A 23,502-nucleotide genomic window follows, 5' to 3' on the forward strand; every position below is an offset into this window, starting at 1 on the left:
GAATTGTGGACAGTTGAGAATGTGAGTCTCACAGGAAGCGTGCAAGGGATAAGTCCCTGCAGTCGCGCTATTCATCTGTGTCCTCGGTGGCTCAGATGGATAGAGCGTCTGCCATGTAAGCAGGAGATCTCGGGTTCGAGTCCCGGTCGGGGCACACATTTTCAGCTGTCCACATCGAGGTATAACAACAACACCTGTCAGCAGCTGAGGTTGTCAGTTAGTCATCATTTATTTCAGGGAATAGCTGCACGGTCATCAACAATAACTGTTCTTTCGAGAACAAGTTACTGTCTTTGTACATTCTATAATACTCTGCTGGAAAAAGTGGTGAGCACATTGTTATCCATACCAGCTTTAGATGGAGACTCAACAGAGCAAAACACAGGTAACCTGAAGTTATCACAGCTGAATCATCTTAACATACCAATTGAAAACTGTGTGGCTTTCTGCTCTGACATTGCTCCTGTTATGATAGACTACAAAAAATGGGGTTTCAGTAGTTCTGAAAGAAGTTCAACCAGGTATTGGAATCATAGGTTGCATTTGCCAGCTGATAAATTTAGCATCTGAAAAAGGTGCTGGAAGATTACCACTTAAAGTGGATGAGGTCCTTAGAGAGAAATGTCAGAAGAAAAGAATGCCTCAAGAAATTTCACAACTTGCACAATAAAGAGGCAAAGAAAAATGTTAAGCATGTATCTACTAGGTGGTTATCTTAAGGCAGATGTTTGGATAGACCACTGGACCAGTGGGATGGACTTATTCCTTTCTCCAATGAGGAAGTAATAATATGTACCCAAAACACTTCCACACCCACATATCATACAAAACGCAAAATTTTCTCCCTTTATTGATTTTAGGAGGACAGAAAATCAACAGAATATGATTCTTTAAATGTCTGAAAGTGCTGTTTCTTGTTGGATTTATTCCATGAATCCTACAATAGAAATATAGGATATGAAAATGTCTAAGAACAAATGTCTTGATATGTACTGAAACATTTAAAGGAATGTGGATCACTGAACATCACATAAAACTATAACAGAAACACTCAAGGCAGTCAAACACTTCACTGAAACATGTGAAAGCGCACAAAGTCTTAAACTGATTGTACAGATGTGGGGCGATTATCAAATGTTAATGTTCAGTAAAACCGTAAAATGCTGCAACTTGCATAAATTTTATGGATAAACTTTATAAGTTGGCAGGTTTGTATGTGATATTCCATGTTATGTTCCTACAAACACTTACACCGAGGTATTTGTATAAGTTGATCAATTCCAACTGTGACTCATAGATGTTATTGGATATTACATTTTTTTCATCTTGTGACTTGCACAATCTTACAATTCTGAGCATTTAAAGCAAGTTTCCCATCTTTGCATCACTTTGAAATCTTATCAAAATCTGACTGAAGATTTTTGCAGCTTTTTTCAGACAGTACTTCATTATAAGTTACTATACTTCAGAGGTTACTATTTATGTTGTGCACAGTGTCATTAATTACAACATGAAAGCAAGGGTCCAAACACATTTCCTGTGGTGTACCCAATGTTACTTGTACCCCTATTGATGACTCTCCTTTCCAGGTAAATTTCTAAACCACATCTGAAGAAATGTAGAAGTTTATGGAACAGCAAGAAAAGAAGACACTTGCAAATTTCAGTGTTTTAATACACACACTCATGTGCCTAAATAAGTACCAGCTTTTAGTAATATGGTCGTTCAAGAATCATTATTTCTGAAACTAATGTCTGTGTTGTTGGCTTAGGTGCTACCGTATATGCTTGACTACAACTAATGCAGCTTTTATTATTGTAATTATTATTAACAGCTGCAATGTTTGCTGCCCTATGAGGGGGTTGTTGGCCAGTTGTTGCAGTGTCTATGTGTTCATTGAAGCTGTTATCGAGAACTCAGTTTCAGTTCTTTCACAAATTTGTTCTTAATTGGTGTATTTTATTTTTGTGTGGAATAAAGGTTTTGCTTTTTTGATGAAATGCTTCTGTGTTTTACAATTTTTGCAGTAATTGAGTATTTACTCATCAGTATAGCTTGTTTATGAATTAGGAAGAGGATTGGTCTTCCTTGCACAAGGTAGTTTAAGCCTATGTTTTAGACATCTTTTGTCACTCCTCATCCTCCTCCTCATCATCCTCACCTTGGCTTTCTGTAGAAGATTATTCCTGTCTTTCATGTTTAGTGCCAAATTCCTCCAGTTCTGAAATCCAAACAAAAGTTTAAAAAAGCATGTGCAAAAAGAACTGGAAAAACCATAACAGCTGAAAGAGATGAATGAGGTCAGGAGCTTTACATCAAAAGTTACGTAAGAGCCAAAAATAGTTCCTGCTTATGAGAAACTTATGCAGCAATACACATGGTTCCATCTTGAATGGTGATGAAGCAATATGTGAACCACGGATTCAACACTTTGGCCAACTGCTGAATGAGGGTTTAGCTGAGAACCAAGGAATCTTACCCTCTGTACACATGGAACTCAAAAAACAGAGGAACCAGCACCAAATGCTGAGGAAATGGAGGCAGCCACTACTAAGCTGAAGAATAATATGGGCCCAGGGATGGATTTAATACAAACAGAACTGGTACAAAAGGCAGGAAAGGATTTTTTTAAACATTTTCACAAGCTGTAATTAATATTTGGATAGATTAAAGGATCCCTGATGGAAGGAACATAGGTATTCTCAACAGACAAGAAAGACGATGTCATGGTTTGCTCTAGCTATAAAGGGATTTGCCTATTATATGTTGCATATAAAATATTATCCAACATAACCTGTAGCAGGCTTGCACTTTACATTGAAAATGCTGTTGGTGACTTATAAATATGGATTTTGTCAAGGAATATCTGCTGTTGACCAGATCTTCATGATATGGTAGATACTAGAAAATTGTAAGGAATTTGGGATAGGCACACATCACCTCTTTTATACACTTCATGTCAGACTATGAAAGTATTGACAGAAGGAAGCTGTATACAGGAATGTAAGAGTTTGATATTCCAAATAAATTGATCACTTTAAGGTTTTAAGAGATGCTGGCATTAATACAAGGCAGATTATGCAGTAAAAATCAGTTCAGGTGCTGGCATATGCAGATGATATTGATAGAATTGTAGGAGTTGTAGAAAGATCAAGAGCAATGAAAGAATCCTTTACAAGTTTTGAAAGATCTGCTAGAAAGATAAACCCACAGATAAATCAAGCAAAATCTAAGTACAAGGCATGTTCAGAAAGCAAGTGTGCTAGATGTTTATCTAATTTTTAGAAAAAAAGTATTTGAAGGAAAAAAATAGGATATTGTTGATACATTTGTTGACTACTTTTCTACATAATCACCACCACATTCAGTGCATATGGTGAGTCTTGGCACAAGCTTCTTGATGCCCTCCTCTTAGAACACTCCTGCAACCTCCTTTCACCACTCCTCGTCAGTTGAAAATTTAATTCCACTCATTTATCTTCAGCGAGGTGACAAGAAGATGATCTGAAGCCACCAAGTCAGGAGAAGATGGCGGATGGCTCAAAACATCCCAACCAAGTGAGTTCAAGAGTGCCTTGGTAGCTAAAGCTGTGTAACAACAAGCTTTGTTGTGCACAACAAGCACACTGCTCTTATCAGCAATTCTCTCCTTTTGTTTTGAATACTCCTTTTAAGTTTTTTTAGTCTCACAATATAACTGTAAACTGATGGTCTCCCTTTGATGCAGAAATAAGACCAACATTGTGCCTTGTCAGTCTTAAAACAATGAAGCCACGACTTTTTTTTTTTGCTTGAAATTGTGGTTTTGAATGTTTTGGCAGATGGGGAACTATTGTCTTTTTGTCCCAGGCATATAATTAGCCACTTTTCACAATGCAGCCCAGAAAATTCTCACCTTCTAATTCAAAGCTCATATTGGTTGCTGTACACTTACTTTCTGAACATGCCTCATATATGCCTTTAACTAAGAAAGATTATCCGAGTGAACCTAAATGAAAAGAAACTGGTTCACATAAGTTTGGTGCTATATGTAGTTTCACTTACCATGGATCAGAGGTAAACTTTAAGAACAATGTTAGCCCTAAAATCCAAAAGTGAATATTGTTTGCCAACAAGTGTTACCATGGCCTCAGAAACCATCCGATATTGAAGCTAATGTTCAGATAAACTGAAGTTACAACGTATAAAGCTTTAGTGAAGCCAGTGCTAACATATTATGTTGAAACATTTTAAAAATTTGATAAAAAGTGATTAAGCATACTTGAAAGTGAGGTCTTGAAAAAAATTCTTGGGCCACTAGAAAAATGGTGTCTGGAGAATGAGGTTAAACAATTATTTATATAATATTTTATGAACCAGATATTGATAGCTACATTAAGAGTAAAAGGCTGCAATCAACAGGATATGTACTGAGATCTAACAACAGAATGATTTAAAAAGATGCTTAATGCAGCACCTGATGAAACCAAGAAAGTTGACAGACCAAAGCTAAGATGGGAGGAATGTGTCAGCGAGGACATAATGAAAACTGGAATGCATAATTGGAGGAATTTGGCACTGAACATGAAAGACAGGAATAATCTTCTACAGAAACCCAAGGCGCACAAAAAGCAGTTGTGTCGATGATGATGATGATGATGATGATGATGATGATGATGATGAGGAGGAGGAGGAGGAGGAGGAGGAGTGACAAAAGATGGCTAAACATAAGCTTAAACTACCTTGTACAAGGTACCATCTTCCTAATTCAAAAACAAGCAATACTAAAGAGTAAATACTGAGCTACTGCAAAAATTGTAAAACCCAGCAGTGTTTCATCAAAAAAGCAAAACCTTTATTCCACACAAAAATAAAATACACTAAAAATGCAAAAACCAACTTGGATAATTACTGAACACCAATTAGCACAACTTTGTGGAAGTACTGAAATTGAGTTCTCAATAACAGCTGTGACAAACACATGGACCCCACAACAACTGGATAACAATTCCCCCATAGGACAGCGAAAATTACAGCTGTTAATAATAATTCCAATAATAAAGGCTGCATTAGATGTAGTCAAGCAGATACTGTAGGACCTATACCGACAGACAGACATTAGTTTCAGAAATAAAATCACTAACAAGATTCTTGAACCATCATATTACTAAAGGCTCGCACTTATTTAGGCATGTGAGTGTGTGTATCAGAGCAATGAAATTTGCAAGTGTCACTAGTATAAAAACTGATATAATCAAAGTATCCTGTTCAAACATTCTGAAGAAGGCCTTGACTTTGACCATAAAATTCTAAGACATTAATGGCACCTTTCTTCAATGAATGGAATTCATAACAGTTCGCAGATGGACCACACTGACTGACTGACTGAACCATAGGATTAAAACTCAATCTTGTGTAAAGAATGTATCCTCAAATATCTTTATTTATTCCTCTCTTAAAATACACTTCTCAAATCATTTCATTGCTTTACAGTAGACATGTCAAGATCTAAAATTAGAAACAGTTTTTGAAGAGTAATAGAATAGTTTATATTATTTTAATACTGCTACACAAATGCATACTGCAGTTTTCAGCATAAAAAATTAAAATGTTTAATTCCCTTGTTGAAACTGTGAAACTGACCTCAATATATTCTTGCACCAGAAGAGTGGATTAATCTTTTCAGTGAACCGAGTTCCATGTTTAATATATTGGTGCATTTTATTTTATTGTAATTTTAATCATCATATATACTCTTGACATTTGGGAGTAGAATTTTAAGTGGCATGTCAGGAGTTGAAAATGCCTCCTGTGACAAGTGCTGTAGTTGTGGTGAAAATGGAAAGAGTTTACTGTACGCTGATTTTTTGCACAGGAATAACACCATCTCCCCATACTTGTAAATGGAGGGAATACATAGTATTTTACCTTTTAACAGGGGTCAACAGGATATCCATTGTCTGGCAACACACATGCTCCTAATTATTCACTTTTGTAACACAATGAGTCTGATAACATTTGTTGAATTTCCCCAGGAGATTATGCCACAATGACTAATTGACTCCTAGTAGACTACCATTGTGGCAACTGCCAAAATACACATTGCAAATGCTGATCTGTTATTTACTATATGGTCAATGTGTACCTTCCAATTTAGATTTTTATCAATATTAAGGCCTAAGAATGTAACATGATTTGCTTCTGTGATATCCTGATCATTGCAAGTTACCTTTATTTCATTCTCTTCTAATGATTTAGCTTCAAATTTCATTATTTTGGTTTTAGTTACATTTAGTTTTAGTCCATTTTGATGGAACCAAGATTAAATTTTTTGTGGAGTATTTTTTACACTTTCTGGAACTTTCTCAGTTACCTCATTTTCAATCAGAACTGATGCATCACCAGCAGATAAAACTGAATGAAGATCAATAGCATGTGGTAGGTCGTTTATGTTGAAAAGGAACAGAGAGAGACCCAATATTGAACTTTATGAGACTCCTTGGAAAATCGTTTTCCAGTTTTTTGGTAATTTCTTTAATTTGAAGTTACAATTACTCCTTTTTCCTTTCGGTTAGGAAAGAGTTGAACCACTGTAAAGCAATGTCCCTAATTCTATATAGGTGTAATTTGTGGAGACGTAGGGAGTGCTTCACTGAATCAAAGGCTTTGTCAGATCACAGAATATTCCTGTGATCTTTTCACCCTTATCTAATGTGGAGCATATTTTTTGAGTAAACTCATTGACAGCAATTAAAGTGATTTTTTCCATGTTGGAATTCAAACTTTTTTTTTGTTTTTTTTTATATATGTCATTTGAAGTAATAATTTTTTGAATTTGTTTTGCTGCAACCTTTTCAAAAACTGTACAGAAGACCAATAGAAGAGAGAGGGGGCAGTAATTCCCCATATCTTCTGTCAATCCCTTTTTCAATAATAGTTTCATCTCGGCATATTTCAGTACATCTGGAAAACATCTCTACTCAAAAGATTGATTTATAATAATTGCTAGTGGTTGTGAAATGATATTATACATATTCTTGATTACAGAAGTGGGTATTTCATCCCATCCACATGGGGATTTCTTTCTTAAAGACAATATTTCATTTTCCACATCCCTTTGGGTGATTTTTTTTTTCAAACTCTTTACAGGATGTATTCTGGTTATTTCCCAAGCTTATAAAATTTGCTTTGTCTTGATAGGCTCCTATATCTATACCACACCATTTCAGAACAACTGTTGACACAATTTGACATCTGAATAGGGTTTATTATAACATTATTTTGAAATTTAATTACATTTATGAATTTTTATAGACTATGAAGTGGCATTCAGAAACAGATGTTTACTTTTGATATAAGGATACAGACTATGGATCCAAACTAAGCCATCTAAGACAATGTATGAAGTAGCTGGTATGGTTAACTATCTGGTTCATAGCAAACTTTTTTAATCTTAATCTCCTGATAATTCATAGCAAGCAATAAAAATATATCATCTGCATCAGAAGTAGGAATTAATAACAAGACACAAAATGAAACAATGTGTATCAAAATCTTAAGTGTTCTGCTCCATAGCCAGCTATGAGGGGGTTATCAAAAATTAAACAGGAAATTAATTGCATAATGAATCTTTCACTGTGCAATTGAAACTGTTTCCTGATTTAGGACTTTAACCTGCATCTAGCCTTTCATGGCAATGCTCTTACCTGTGCACCAGACCAGTACTCAAACATTGAACCTTGCCTCTCACAGGTAATGGAAGCAATTTTACACTTTTTACACTTTTAAGTAACTCACATCATGAAGACTGGAAGACCAAGGTTTTGGATTATTTTGCATACATCCAATCCCTGTTGTCTAAAGAAACTACAGTATTCTGATGTGATAACTTAGATATTTTCATTGCTCCAGAGCCTGCCACTCTCCTGGCTTGTGCTTGAATGTTTGCAGTGAATAATAAACATGCGCTTCAGGTGTACTGTGGTATACACAGCCACAATACAAGCCACAAAAATGATTTCCACACATGTTTGAGAATGAGGATCTGCATTTTGTTGCACAGGTTACTAACAGAATTAAGTAGAAATAACTGGGAAGACACTGGACAATGAGATTGCAATTCGAATGTCATTTCCAACAGTAACAATAGGTGCCTCAATCAACACTGTTATCCAACAGAGTGTTACTGTGAGAAACAAATCAAATAGGAATAGAAGAACATTGCACACCTAGTAGAAGGCCCTATGACAACTACACTCTTTGGTCACAATGATGAATCATGAATCAAGAATTTTATTCACCGTAGATCTTTTTACAATGCTATTGGCTTCATCATACAATATGTACTAGTACATACAGAATAATAAAATAAACTTCTGTCAATACATTATAGAATACATTTGAAGCATGGCAGTGTACCAAATTACTAAGGATAGCTTTTAAAAGTTAACGCAACAAGCTATCTTATAATCTAATATAATATAATATAATATGGTATTTTATTGTTTATAGTATAAACTTTGTAATTACACATGATTAACCACAGCACAAAATAATATGTTTAATTACAGACAACTTTTAAATGCTTATATTCTCCTCAGGCATCTCAAAGAATTCTTTAATGTCATAGAATGGATGACCTGACAGCCAGCTGCACCACTTAATTTTAAAAGAATTTGTATCCATAGACTGAACATGAACTGGCAGTTTATTGAACATTTTGAGTGGGTTAACTCTGTGGGAATTTCCTGTTCTCGCTAATCTGTGGCGCGGTAAGTCTAAATTACCATTAGCCCTGGTAGTATAGCACCTGTGTAAATCTAATTTAGACAGGAAAAGAAAAAAAGTAAAATTTTGCAAAATTAGAATGCTCACTCAGTCCCACTATTCAATGTAAAATTATGGAATACAAAATGAGAGCTTTATCAAGGGCACACAGTAGATGAGTAATTATTTCCTAGCAATATTCTAACACCACCACGAATTCAGATTTCCTGTAAGTCAGGGAAAATTACATTAAAAGCCAAAAAAGGATAGCCAACATCTACAATCAACATATATTATGTTGAAAGGAGAGCTTTGTGTAATACAGAAAATTACCTCTAAACAAAACCTGAAGAGGCACCACAGGAAGTAATGTACTGTTCTTCATGGGGTTATTAGAAAAAGATACTAAATTCCCTGATAACAGCAGCAATGGGAGATATGATAATATATTGATACCACTGGCCACTAATTTTAATGATTTCTCCCTAAGATTAGCTGCAAACATAGGGAGAGAGAATTGGAGCATTTGAAGTAATCAATAGATTTGCTTGTACAATAATTTGTTAGTCCATCAGCTGATATCAGTAAAAAGAGATTACAAAAATAATTAGGTTGCTGGAACAAGTAATACAATGCATTGTGATGGTATTTCTACATCTTCATATACACCCCGTAAGCCATGATATGATGTCTGGCAGAGGGTACCCTGTACCACAGCTAGCTGTTTCCTTTCTTGCTCCACTCTCAGATAGAGTGGGGAAAAAACCACTATCTATATGCTTCCATATGAACCCCAATTTCTTGATCTTATCTTTGTGGTTCCTACGCTAAATGTATGTTGCTGGTAGTAGGATTGTTCTGCAGTCAGCTTCAAATGACGTTTTTCTAAACTTTCTCAGTAGCGTTCTTTGAAATGAATGTCTTCTTCCCTCCAGGGATTCTTACTTGAGCTCTCGAAGCATATCTATAACTCTTTCATGTTCATCAAACTTACTGGTTACAAATCTTGCAGCTTGCCTCTGAATTGCTTTGATGTCTTCTTTCAATCTGACCTGGTGTGGATCCCAAACACTTGAACATTACTCAAGGATATGTCACACTAGCGTACTATATGCAGTCTCCTTTAGAGATGACCTACACTTTCCTAAAATTCTCTCAATAAACCAAAATTGACTATTTGCCTTCTACACTTTCCTAAAATTCTCCCAATAAACCAAATCGACCATTTGCCTTTCCTACCACAATTCTGACATGCTCATTACATTTCATATTACTTTGAAATGTTATGCCCAGGTATTTAAATGGCATGACTGTATCAAGCAGGATACTACCACATCCATATCTACATACTGTGAGGAGCAAGGCAGAAGGTACATTCCATTGTACTGGTTATTAGGGTTTCTTCCTGTTCCATTCATGTGTGGAGCATGGGAAGGTTGAATGCCTCTGTGCATGCAATAATTATTCTAATCTTATTCTCACAATTCCCATGTGAGCGACATGTAGGGGGTTGTAATATATCCCTAGAGTAATAATTTAAAGCCAATTCCTGAAAATTCATTAACACACTTTTTCGGGATAGTTTAAGGCTGACTTCAAGAGTATGTCATTTCACATCCTTCAGCATCTCTGTGACACTCTCCTATGGATTAAGCAAACCTGTGACCATTCATTCTGTCATTCTCTGTACATGTTCAATATCCCGTTAGTCCTCTCTGGTCAAGATCCCACACACTTGAGCAGTATTCTAGAATGGGTCACACGAGTGACTTGTAAGCAATCTCTTTAGGAGACTGACTGGTTTATTGGTAGAGTACTGGGACAGTGCAAAGTTACCACCTAGTTTACCCGCAACTGTACCTATGTTATCCTTCCATGCTGTATCCGAACATTACGAGTTTGCTTTTCTACTCATGTGTATTAACTTACATATTTCTAGATTAAGAGCTAGCTGCCATTCATCATACCAACTAGAAATTTTGTCCAGGGCATCTTGAGTCAATGTACAGTCACTTACCTTTGCCATCTTCCTGTACACAACAACATCATCAGTGAAAACAGGCAAACTGACCATTCTGTCTGCCAGATAAAACAAGGTACTAAAATCTTGTGCCAACTTCACTGTGCCACTCAAAAAAAGTTACCTCCCACTAAAAGTGTGCAAAAGTGACTCTAAATCTCACAAAAGATGATTCTTCATGGTCATTTCTGTATTTTTTTTTACATACTAAAATGGTTAAACCCTTAAGCACAGTCAATTTGTAAGAAGTAATTACTAAGTTGCTTCAAAATGATAATGAGATGCTGAAAACAGTACATTTAATGCTAAAACAAGTAAATGATAAACTAGTTAGTGACAGAAAATCCTGCCTGTGTGTGTGTGTGTGTGTGTGTGTGTGTGTGTGTGTGTGTGTGTGTGTGTGTGTGTGTGTGTGTGTGTGTGTAAAACAACCAATTACTGAGCAATGTCATACAGTTAATAATATTAAAGAACTCCATCAGTGAAACAGCAAGTGATAAATGTATATACAGGGTGTTTCAAAAATGACCGGTATATTTGAAACGGCAATAAAAACTAAACGAGCAGCGATAGAAATACACCGTTTGTTGCAATATGCTTGGGACAACAGTACATTTTCAGGCGGACAAACTTTCGAAATTACAGTAGTTACAATTTTCAACAACAGATGGCGCTGCAAGTGATGTGAAAGATATAGAAGACAACGCAGTCTGTGGGTGCGCCATTCTGTACGTCGTCTTTCTGCTGTAAGCGTGTGCTGTTCACAACGTGCAAGTGTGCTGTAGACAACATGGTTTATTCCTTAGAACAGAGGATTTTTCTGGTGTTGGAATTCCACCGCCTAGAACACAGTGTTGTTGCAACAAGACGAAGTTTTCAACGGAGGTTTAATGTAACCAAAGGACCGAAAAGCGATACAATAAAGGATCTGTTTGAAAAATTTCAACGGACTGGGAATGTGATGGATGAACGTGCTGGAAAGGTAGGGCGACCGCGTACGGCAACCACAGAGGGCAACGCGCAGCTAGTGCAGCAGGTGATCCAACAGCGGCCTCGGGTTTCCGTTCGCCGTGTTGCAGCTGCGGTCCAAATGACGCCAACGTCCACGTATCGTCTCATGCGCCAGAGTTTACACCTCTATCCATACAAAATTCAAACGCGGCAACCCCTCAGCGCCGCTACCATTGCTGCACGAGAGACATTCGCTAACGATATAGTGCACAGGATTGATGACGGCGATATGCATGTGGGCAGCATTTGGTTTACTGACGAAGCTTATTTTTACCTGGACGGCTTCGTCAATAAACAGAACGGGCGCATATGGGGAACTGAAAAGCCCCACGTTGCAGTCCCATCGTCCCTGCATCCTCAAAACGTACTGGTCTGGGCCGCCATGTCTTCCAAAGGAATCATTGGCCCATTTTTCAGATCCGAAACGATTACTGCATCACGCTATCTGGACATTCTTCGTGAATTTGTGGTGGTACAAACTGCCTTAGACGACACTGCGAACACCTCGTGGTTTATGCAAGATGGTGCCCGGCCACATCGCACGGCCGATGTCTTTAATTTCCTGAATGAATATTTCGATGATCGTGTGATTGCTTTGGGCTATCCGAAACATACAGGAGGCGGCGTGGATTGGCCTCCCTATTCGCCAGACATGAACCCCTGTGACTTCTTTCTGTGGGGACACTTGAAAGACCAGGTGTACCGCCAGAATCCAGAAACAATTGAACAGCTGAAGCAGTACATCTCATCTGCATGTGAAGCCATTCCGCCAGACACGTTGTCAAAGGTTTCGGGTAATTTCATTTAGAGACTACGCCATATTATTGCTACGCATGGTGGATATGTGGAAAATATCGTACTATAGAGTTTCCCAGACCGCAGCGCCATCTGTTGTTGAAAAATTGTAACTACTGTAATTTCGAAAGTTTGTCTGCCTGAAAATGTACTGTTGTCCCAGGCATATTGCAACAAACGGTGTATTTCTATCGCTGCTCGTTTAGTTTTTATTGCCGTTTCAAATATACCGGTCATTTTTGAAACACCCTGTAAGAAACAGTTACCTATAGTAAAAAAGGCATACGTGTAAAGTGAAACAAAGAAAGGAGGTAACAAAAATGAATTCTCCTTAACAGATTATTCTTAGTTAAAAATGTTATTGTGCCAACTGCACAGTCAACATTCAACTTGGAATCCAATAAGTCAGCTAAACAAACATTTTAAAAACATACTGAGTGTGGAAATTAATATAGTCAAAAATGCTAACAAAATTACAAGTTGGCCTCCTGCCAACTACAGATGTGCTTTAATCCACATGGATACAAACTCCATCTGTAGTTGCAGTGACGTAGAAATTTTGACTGAAACAAGAAATCTGATTAAATCAACGAAAATTGTGTACACAACCTTGAGGCTGGTAATTTGTGGCATTATTCACAAAAGATCAGCAAGTGATAAGTCAATGGAAAAAAAGAGAGGCTCTAGGAAACACTGCAACAGACTTGGGAAAGTCTTCATTTACTCTCAAGTTTTTACATGATAAATGTTTGGTGAAAGAGGGACTACACCTCAACTGGTTAAGCTCTGTGAATTTTAGTAAAATGTTTATAGATGTGTGTAAAATCCTAAAAGGCAAGGGAAACTGATTAATTCCGATTGTGGTGACAAAGCAAAGGTACAAACAGCGAATAAAAAGAACAGATACCAAAGGCAGGATGCACCTGAAATTATACACAAAACAAAAATTCTCTACTGATGCACTGAAATATCAATAGCTTAACAGCAGAAGTACCAAACATTAAATATTCTTAAACTGATGAATAATATTCTGCTTTCAGAATCTGTAAATTTCAAAATAATCTGCCTAAACGAACACTGGTTAACAGAAGATCATGTACAAGTTTCATGTCAGTACACTGGGGACAAACTGCAGTCTGTATTTGTGTAGCAGTATCTCAGAAATGTATAATAAAATAATGTAAACTTTTGTATTCCTTTCAAAAATATATGTTATGAGATGAGTAAACCACATTTCACATTTCAAAAATCTTGGCTACACCACAGGATAGTGAGAAGATCAAAGGAGGAAAACCTATTGCTATCAGGAGTAACGGCATAAGTGTTAAAGCCAGAAAGGGAATCATTCCCCAGTCAACATGACACAGGAGATTAACAAAACAAGAACAAAGTGCATGAAGCAGCAAATCTGTTAACAGCAAACTTTCATTCCCAGAGGTACAGAAAAAAAATAACATAGCTAATAAAAATACTGTGAGTCATAATTTCAGACTAAAGATTTTACATCAAAAAGTGCAATATGCAGCAAGTTAAGTAGAAGTAGTTCTACTGTAGGTAACTGAGGAGCTGCCAAACATATTCATAAAGGCGAAACAGAACATGAAAGAAAATTTAAAAAATTGCACATATATGAACAAACCACAACTTTCTTTAGATTTAGATACAAGAATGGAGGAGTTACTATATATGTATACAGTAATATGGATAACAGTGTACTGTATCTATTTATTGACTGTAATGAAATGTTTTTAGCTTTCACAATTTCAACACCAGCATTTTTCATTTCAAAAGTTATTGCGTCATTACCGTGGGTTCTTCCTCTTTCTACGTGCTGAACAGATATCCCTACTACTTCTAGTAGTAGTTCTAGAGTGTACCCATTCACACAGTCAATTATCTTCATGTTTACTTTCTTAAGTTCACTATAAATAGATTTTTCAGAAATCTTCAGACACTCCTAATAAGGTCTCCCACTTCATCATAACAGTGGCATTTGATGTGTTCATGATTTCACTCTCACAATATCACTCATCAGTAAGTTACTTTTAATTCTTATCTCTTCTTCAACTGTCTCGTGTTATCAAAAATTCTGTTTTGTTCGTTCCTTTTTGCTCCTATACATCTCTAGTTATTTTCAATATAATAGTTGTTGAAGCAATTTGTGTGTTCCTCAGAACCATAAACCTATTTGATGTGCATTTTCAACTTCTCGCAGCGTAATGAATAGCCCATTAAATTTCGGGCATGCAGCCATGCAAATAAGATTTCCTCCACTGATATTTCAGCCACATATCATCCAGTCATCCTCAGAATGAGTCACAAGACTAATGACAAGATGCCAAACACGGCCTTATATGCTCCACTGCAGCGGTACTGCTTACGCAGGTCACAGATTCTGGTTGGCGGCAAAGAAATATGCTTACACATGCGCTGCCTGTGGTGAATGCGTACAGAATTTCGATTCGCTTATCTATGTGTGATCGGTGGCGGTGACACCATGACGACTTCTCTGCAGTTTAATTACCCCAAGAGCCGGATTCCATATTTTGACCAAATTAAAACCATTATCTCCATTTATTAAATTATTAGCTAATCTAATCTCTATAGCTTCCTTGAAGACAGATTCCCAAAAGGCAGAGGTGGATGTTAAAGTCGTCACATCACGGTAATTCATGGAATGACCTGTATCAATACAATGTTTGGCCACAGCTGACTTGTCTGGCTGTAATAAGCATGTGTATCTTTGATGTTCCACACATCTCTCGTGAACGGTGCATATTGTTTGACCTATGTATGACTTCTCACAATTTCCGTAAGGAATCTGATACGGATATTGCTCTCTTGAGTTAGTGTTATTTTCAGTACCTTTGGGTGTTTGTAATTTTCTGATCACAGAGCTGTTTACCATTACTTTATAATTGAAACTACAATGTGTCCAAAATAAATGAGAGCATTGAATGAATGATATTTTTTAACAATCTACAGTAAGCTGTACTGTTACTCCAGTAAAGTATGCTAGCAAACAATTACTACTAATTCTAGTGGAATACACTGAGAAGAACTGAATGTACCATATTTACTCGAATCTAAGCCGCACTTGAATCTAAGCCGCACCTGAAAAATCAGACTCGAAATCAAAGGAAAAAAATTTTCTGAATCTAAGCCGCACCTGAAATTTGAGACTCGAAATTCAAGGGAGAGAAAAGCTTTAGGCCGCACATCCAAATCGAAACAAAGTTGGTCCATTGTAATATGAGACAATTTAGGTCGAATGAATGACGATACAGCTACAGTAGTTTGGTTCGAGTCGTAAGCTTAGCAGTTAAGCTTTACCAGGTAGCCATTGCTATGCGTCAAGCCCGTATTTATATGGGTACCCTTCCTTTTTCAGGTGCTTTGTCTGGTTTGAATCGATTGCTTATTTTTCTTTGATCTGGTAAGTGCTGTTCTCTTTATTATAGGTGTTTACGTCACTCTAAGCTGAAAATGCGTTATTGTACTGTGTCATGCATTGTTTGTCACATTCTGATAATGTGTGTTTACGACCTGTCGCCACTCGCGGCATGGCTTGCTTCTTGCGCGCTACCACCACTTATGATTAAAAAAAAAAAAAAAAAAAAAGATGAATTGTCTCATTAGCGAAAGAATGGCAAGAGACTGCTATTTGTTGTCACTTACACTGCTGCTTTCTTTGATAATGATCAACAAGAACCAAATAATAGACTGCGTATGATAGAAGATGTTCTGAACGAGAGTTTTAGCTAAAATTTTTCGCCGTTTGAAAATCTTTGCAGATGCCTCTTTTGTACATTACATTCTGCGCAGAAATTAGCGTCATCTTAGATTTAAAAATCTTGTCAATTGCTGTGCTTCATTTCTGTCTATGACTGTTAGGCATAAGAATAATATGAATATAAACATGACATGATATGTATATTCTTCCGCGTTTGCTGTTGTCTCACACTAGTTTCGTAGTTTATTAGGCAGACAGGATTTAAATGAGATAGCGGCAAACATGAAAGAATACATGGCAAAATGTTTATATTCGTATTAGTCTTTTGGTTCAAATGGCTCTGAGCACTATGGGACTCAACTGCTGTGGTCATTAGTCCCCTAGAACTTAGAACTACTTAAACCTAACTAACCTAAGGACATCACACACATCCATGCCCGAGGCAGGATTCGAACCTGCGACCGTAGCAGTCGCACGGTTGCGGACTGCGCGCCTAGAACCGCGAGACCACCGTGGTCGGCTATTATTCTTATGGTGAAGAGAATACTGCATGTGATTCACAGTTCATAAAAGTTCCTATTAGCAACCATCTCTTCTCACAGGTAGGAAAAAATTCAGAACGTAGAGTTGACCATATTGACAAACATCCCAAACTAGAGTTGGGCAACACGATTCTTTTCCCCGATTCGATTCCTACGAATCGTTCACGATTCATTCCAGTCTGTGATGGCACGATTCTTACGGAATGCAAAAAGTTCTACACCTTACTCACAGATGGCAGGACATGTCTGAAATTTTCAATGGGGTTAGAATCGAACTGTGTCATGATAAGATATGCCAGAAATAGTTTACTTATGAGTAAACATGCATATAACCTTACAAGTGTGATTGTCGATTTATACGTGTAATGCCTTATTGATGAAAGGTCACATTTGATTTGATTGCATCTAATGTTTTATTTCAGTATGCCAGGAAAGAGGAGTCGATTTGTGCAAAAGGTGGTGCAAAATTGCTTCCTTTGTTCACACGCATCCTCCACTTGACTGCCATCTGGCCATTGTAATCATTCGGCACGACTCTGAAGTTGCCTTCGAAGCATAGCGTACTAAGAATCGATGAATTGTTGGAACTTGGAATCGTCACGACTCGGAAACATGCAATCATTCTTATGATTCTTTTCAACGAGAATTCGTCCGTATCACAATTCGATTCTAAAGATTCAAATGAATGACTTATTCACGAATGGCCACAACTCTATCCCAAACAGTCTTGCCAGTCGGATTTTCATAGTACATTGAAATGCTGCGACATTCAAAGATTAACAACATGGAATTTGTATTTACTTCGTTGGATAATGTATGAAAATGCAGTGGTCGAAACTCGGGGCGGAGAAAAAAAGCTCGTCTTCCACCTTTTTTAAAATTTATTTACTGAATCAGAGGTTTTGGCGCCAGTATTTATCTTTGTGCCTGCAAAGCATGCCTGTGTAGCGCTACATATATATTTGACGGCAGAAATTAGTTGTGGCGGCCCCTACCAACATTTTTCAGAACTTCCGCTTACTTTGCACTCGATTCTAAGCCGCAGGCAGTTTTTTTGATTACAAAAACCGGAAAAAAAGTGCAGCTTAGATTCAAGTAAATACGGTACATACTGAACACATTTTTTCAAGAGAAACCCAAGCAGAAAATATACACTGAAAGGACAAAATGGTATTAAAAGGAAGACTGGCTCTGTGTTTTCAACAACAAACAAATCATGCAGGGTGATATGTTGGTCTTAACCCAGTTGTGAATTTCTAGTGACCAGAGGCTTAGCAAACTAATAAAATTGATCGTTAAGTTAGTATGATCTGAACTCAATAAACCCAAATTTATTTTCATTGATCAAAAAATTAGTTAGAAAAGCAGAATAGCACCAATATTAACCAATAGGTTTATAGTCCATTAAATTTTGGGCATGCAGCCACATAAAAGCACATGTTCAAATTAGGCCATAATGTTCTTATCAAAATGTTGGTCAATAAGTGATAAAAAGTCCTTGAAAGGTACCTTGAGGTATAATGATACCATGTCAAAACTTACTAGCACACCCGTACTCTTTAGCCTGACATTGCTAAGTCTCTGAATAAAATCCATAGAATTACGAATGTGGTGACTACATTTTCCTACCAACTGTTTTAATAAGGAAGCTAAATATTTGGCAGCAAAATACGTTGGTGAACCAATAGTGCTCGTTATAGGTCTCATAGACAAGTCCTATTAGACGCTCATCCTTGCCCATCTTGTGAACTTTAGGAAGACCATAAAATATTGGTGGTACTGCACCTTGTATTTTTAAACTTCTTATGACTTTCTTTATTCATGGAAGACTTCAAGGACAAGGCACTGGACTCAGCAGGTTTTAAATCAACAGTCTCCTGGAGGTACACATGTGATGGATGAATTACATTGATTTCTTGAGCATTTGAGTTCCATCCATGCTAGCATCAAATTTACTGTGGAAATAGAAAAAGATGGCTGCCTACCCTTTTTGGATGTTGTCATTCACCATAAAGTTGATGACACATTAGGACATGCCGTCCATCAGAAATCAACACACACAAATCTATATCTTCATGCCAGTAGCTGCCATCACCCTTCACAGACCGTAGGTATCCTTAAGACCTTAGTGCATACGACACCGTATATCTGATAAAGTCAATTTGCAAGAAGAGCTCACATACCTCAAAAGCATTTTTAAATCAAATGGATGTTCTCCACAACAGATTTGTAGAGCATTCAATGCAAAACCTAGAATGCAGGTAAGTGATGGGGAAGAAGATAGTAATTCCTACAGATCCAGTGCATTTTTGCTCTTATTGGGTGCTCTTTCCTCGAAGATAGGCCATATTCTTGAGAAACACTGTGCTAAAGTGATCTTATGGCCCCCCCATGAAGATTGCAGCTTTACTCGGCGCTGTGAATGACGATTTACAGCTTCATAAAGTGGGTAACTGCAGATTACCTTCTTAGAAAGTGGCCTAATTCTCTCAATTAACAACTTCAAATACTTACTGCATTGAAGTGGTTTTAATTCATTACATATATCCAATTCTGATCAGCCTTATTTTCACCAAACACAATCATCATTATGATTCCATCACATTTCCCTGGAAATATGTTTGTACAGTGCATACACAGTAAATACAAACACTTTCATTCATGAAACTTCCTGGAACATTAAAATGGGTGCTAGACAGAGACTTGAACTTGGGATCTTTGCCTTTCCCGGTAAGTGCTCTACCATCTGCGCTACCCAAGCACAACTCGCACCCTGTCCTCACAGCTTTACTTCTGCCAGTACCTAGTCTACTACCTTCCGAACTTCACAGAAGGTCTCCTGCAAGATTAAACTAATTCTTTCTGCACTCTTTATGTGAATGTGCTGTACTGCTGAAAAGAAAGACAAACACAATCCAGGTCACTTTTTTTAAGAAAAAATAAACATCACTTCACTCTACTGAAAAAATTTCAACCGAATTAACCAAACTGTTTTGGTTACAAGCTTTCTGTAATTTCCAGATTCTTAAGAGGCTTCACTCAAAACTAGCAATTTACTGAATATATCCTTCAATAAGTTATACCACACAAATTTATTTTCATTGTGACAGTATTAATATTAGTAGCTATTTCAATGTATGCCGAAACCCCGTTGGAACTCCTCAAATGTACTCCTCTCAACTGCAGTTTTAACAATCTACGTACTTTGTGTTACATTAATACACATAATATCATGGTTATAATAGAGGGAAACATTCCACTTGGGAAAAATATTACATAATATTAGTTATACATAATATTAGTTATACCTGCTCTTCGGTGGAAGCGAGATAGTTGTAGATCAGTGGATAGGATATCTGGTTATTTTGTCGAAAATTTGGTGGCGATTCAACAAATTTATGACTTCCTCCTGTTGATACGTAGCACTGAGATTGTGGTGGCTGGTTTGCAATTGGAAAATGAAGAGATGGCTGTGACAAAGGCTTTCTGTCACTATCTGGACTGACCCTGGAATAAAATGCAAAATTAATTTACTTTGGTAAACAATCAACATTACCTCACTAATTAATTTCTTGTGTCAGATTCACTGAATTACACAAGTAACAAGGATTGTGGATTGTGTTATTTCCAAATTATATTTATTGTACACAGCATGTTCATTTTGATATGACTACTTACTTGGAAGGAGGGTGTAATCAGGGAATGTGTTTATGGTTTTACTTGCCACACATGAACTTTACTGTCGTTTCAGTGTTAGTGTGTGAAAGCAACTGAAAAATTCTGTTCATCACATTACAAGTAGCAATGTTTGTTAAAAAATTGTATGAAGCGTAATAATGTTCTATAAATAGGACTCAGTAATTATTGCAGCACAAAAAAATTTTTCCTCTGTAATCAAATAGAGATTAAGCTACTAATAGCAAATAAACAGCAGCCACACAGTGAACCTGAGGAGGCAACAGTTTTATTTTATCTTATTTTATTTTTTTTTTTTTCAGTGTAGTGGCATCCTTAGTAACTTGTGTGATCCAACTTACACGACACTAGCAAACCTGACAATGCTTTGCGATTGCTAAATATGTTTGTAACCTACTTCTCCCCCCTATCTCTGTCCATGCCCTCCTTCCCTTTCTCTCTGTCATAGCTTCACTGACAGTATTTCTCTTGCAATTAATAGTACTGATGGCTATATCACAAATCTCCCCATTTGCAATGAAACAATAATGAAATGTTAGCTATACAAAAAATTTTAAGTTGGCTAACTTTGTATATTTTCATTCGGTAATTTGCTTTGGAACAATGTTGTTGGAGAAGAAGCCAAGCAGTGCAGTTGCTGTAATCTAGTGATTATGATACTAGATTGATGCATGGAGGGTCCCCGAGTTCAAAACTCACCTCAACTGAAAAATTTTAATTTCTATATTCAGTTCAAGTACATTCTAGAAGTATCCACAAATGGCAAGAATCATTGTACTGGAATGTTCTGTAGCTGTATATATACCATATGTATTCTGGCCGGAGGCAGTTCGCTCTGTGCTCTTGTATGTACAAGTGCTGAATAAACCTTCGTTGAGTGAAGTTAGTGTTTGTCATTCATCTACTTAAACCTTCCTCTATGTGACATTATTCTGGTAGAGACACTGGGTATTGGAACTTGTGATACCGCACATTATCGACAACGCAGTGGCTCCCATCAGGCCATGACAGAGCCGCCATTTAGGTGGCAAGAAACCTGAGTTCGAGCCATATTCAACACATCGCAATCTATTGGAGACAGAAGAAGAAGAAGAAGAAGAAGAAGAAGAAGAAGAGGAGGAGGAGGAGGAGGAGGAGGAGGACATCATGATGACAGCAATTGTGTGCCACCACAAGACATCCTTCCGCATTCTCTGGTGATGATGGTCAAGATCCAAATAAGTGGCTGAAGGTATATGAGCATATAGCCAAATTTAACAAATGGGATGACACCATGTGTTTGACTAACGTATTTTTCTACTTGGAGGGCATTGCCAAGCAATGGTATGAGAACAATGAGGAGAAGTTCACAAGCTGGGAAGTATTCCAGGTGGAACTGCACAAGTATTTCGGCGACACACAATGACAGAAGTGCAAGGCTGAAGATTAATATAAGTGCAGGGCACAGCATACAGGAGAAATGACAGCATCCTGCATTCAAGATGTCTTTGAGCTGTGTAAAATAGTGGATCCTCCAATGAAGGGTGTTGCTGAGGACATGTATCGGGCCCCACTCCTGAAGGAGGTTTCGACAGCAGACGACTTCATAAAATGGTGCCAGTATATTGAGACAATGCATCAAAAAAGAATTACATGCGAGAAGTTTGAACGGCTTCCAAATGTCATATCAATGTCTGTGATGGAGGAAGAAACTGATTTCACAAGTGTTCTTCATCAGATAGTGAAACAGGAAGTTCGGAAGGCACTTTGATTGCATGGCGAGCAGGAAACTGAGATGCTTCAAGAGGTCATAAGGGAGGAAGTGGAACAGACATTGAACCCATCTCTCGTCCTTCAATTCCCTTCAAAACAGTAAAAAAGTCGAGACCCAGGCGAAGTTACGTTCCTACAATGCCGCATGAGGAACCTGGTTGGGCACCAAAGAAGACTGACATCTGGAGAACCCAGGATAACCAACCAGTATGTTTCCACTGCAGATGACCAGGACATGTGGTGCGCCATTGTTGAGAAAGATGGCAGATATTTGATGACACCCGCACCAGAAGACAGCAGACCGATCTTAGCAGATGCCAACCCTGGTATGACGAAGATGAACAAGATGTGGGTGCAGGATGGTGTAGGTCACCATCGCTGCAAGCAAGCTGCTGGAGAGGATGGTCACCATCGCTGCAAGCAAGCTGCTGGAGAGGATGGTCACCATCGCTGCAAGCAAGCTGCTGGAGAGGATGGTCACCATCGCTGCAAGCAAGCTGCTGGAGAGGGTAGTCACCATCGCTGCAAGCAAGCTGCTGGAGAGGGTAGTCACCATCGCTGCAAGCAAGCTGCTGGAGAGGGTAGTCACCATCGCTGCAAGCAAGCTGCTGGAGAGGGTAGTCACCATCGCTGCAAGCAAGCTGCTGGAGAGGGTAGTCACCATCGCTGCAAGCAAGCTGCTGGAGAGGGTAGTCACCATCGCTGCAAGCAAGCTGCTGGAGAGGGTAGTCACCATCGCTGCAAGCAAGCTGCTGGAGAGGATGGTCACCATCGCTGCAAGCAAGCTGCTGGAGAGGATGGTCACCATCGCTGCAAGCAAGCTGCTGGAGAGGATGGTCACCATCGCTGCAAGCAAGCTGCTGGAGAGGATGGTCACCATCGCTGCAAGCAAGCTGCTGGAGAGGATGGTCACCATTGCTGCAAGCAAGCTGCTGGAGAGGATGGTCACCATCGCTGCAAGCTAGCTGCTGGAGAGGATGCTCACCAACATGCCGATCAAGGTCTCCATCACTGTTTAGAAGCTCCAGCCAATCACCTAGCTGCCGCAACATGCAAAACTAAAGGGTGCAATCTTGCTTGGAGGTGAGACCACTGACGAGAAAAATCCTCCACCGTCGATCACTACAAAAATTACAGGAAACTACATCGATATCCTCATGGATGGCCGACCAGCACAAGCTCTTGTAGACTTTGGAACATCATATTCA

At 38.0% G+C, this 23,502-nt stretch overlaps 1 protein-coding gene across 1 annotated transcript in view; it reads right to left on the minus strand.

The window, feature by feature from the left end:
* LOC126248190 (uncharacterized) overlaps nucleotides 1–23,502 on the minus strand; it is a 378,208-nt gene that overhangs the window by 35,989 nt on the left and 318,717 nt on the right. Inside the window, exons 7-8 of the mRNA XM_049949014.1 lie at nucleotides 20,155–20,353; nucleotides 2,162–2,221 (exon numbers count right to left, since the gene is read on the minus strand). Of these exons, the coding sequence (XP_049804971.1) occupies nucleotides 2,162–2,221; nucleotides 20,155–20,353 (259 nt within the window). The remainder of the gene's footprint in view (nucleotides 1–2,161; nucleotides 2,222–20,154; nucleotides 20,354–23,502) is intronic.

Source organism: Schistocerca nitens, chromosome 1 (genome assembly GCF_023898315.1).
Source record: "Schistocerca nitens isolate TAMUIC-IGC-003100 chromosome 1, iqSchNite1.1, whole genome shotgun sequence".
Classification (NCBI taxonomy): domain Eukaryota; kingdom Metazoa; phylum Arthropoda; class Insecta; order Orthoptera; family Acrididae; genus Schistocerca; species Schistocerca nitens.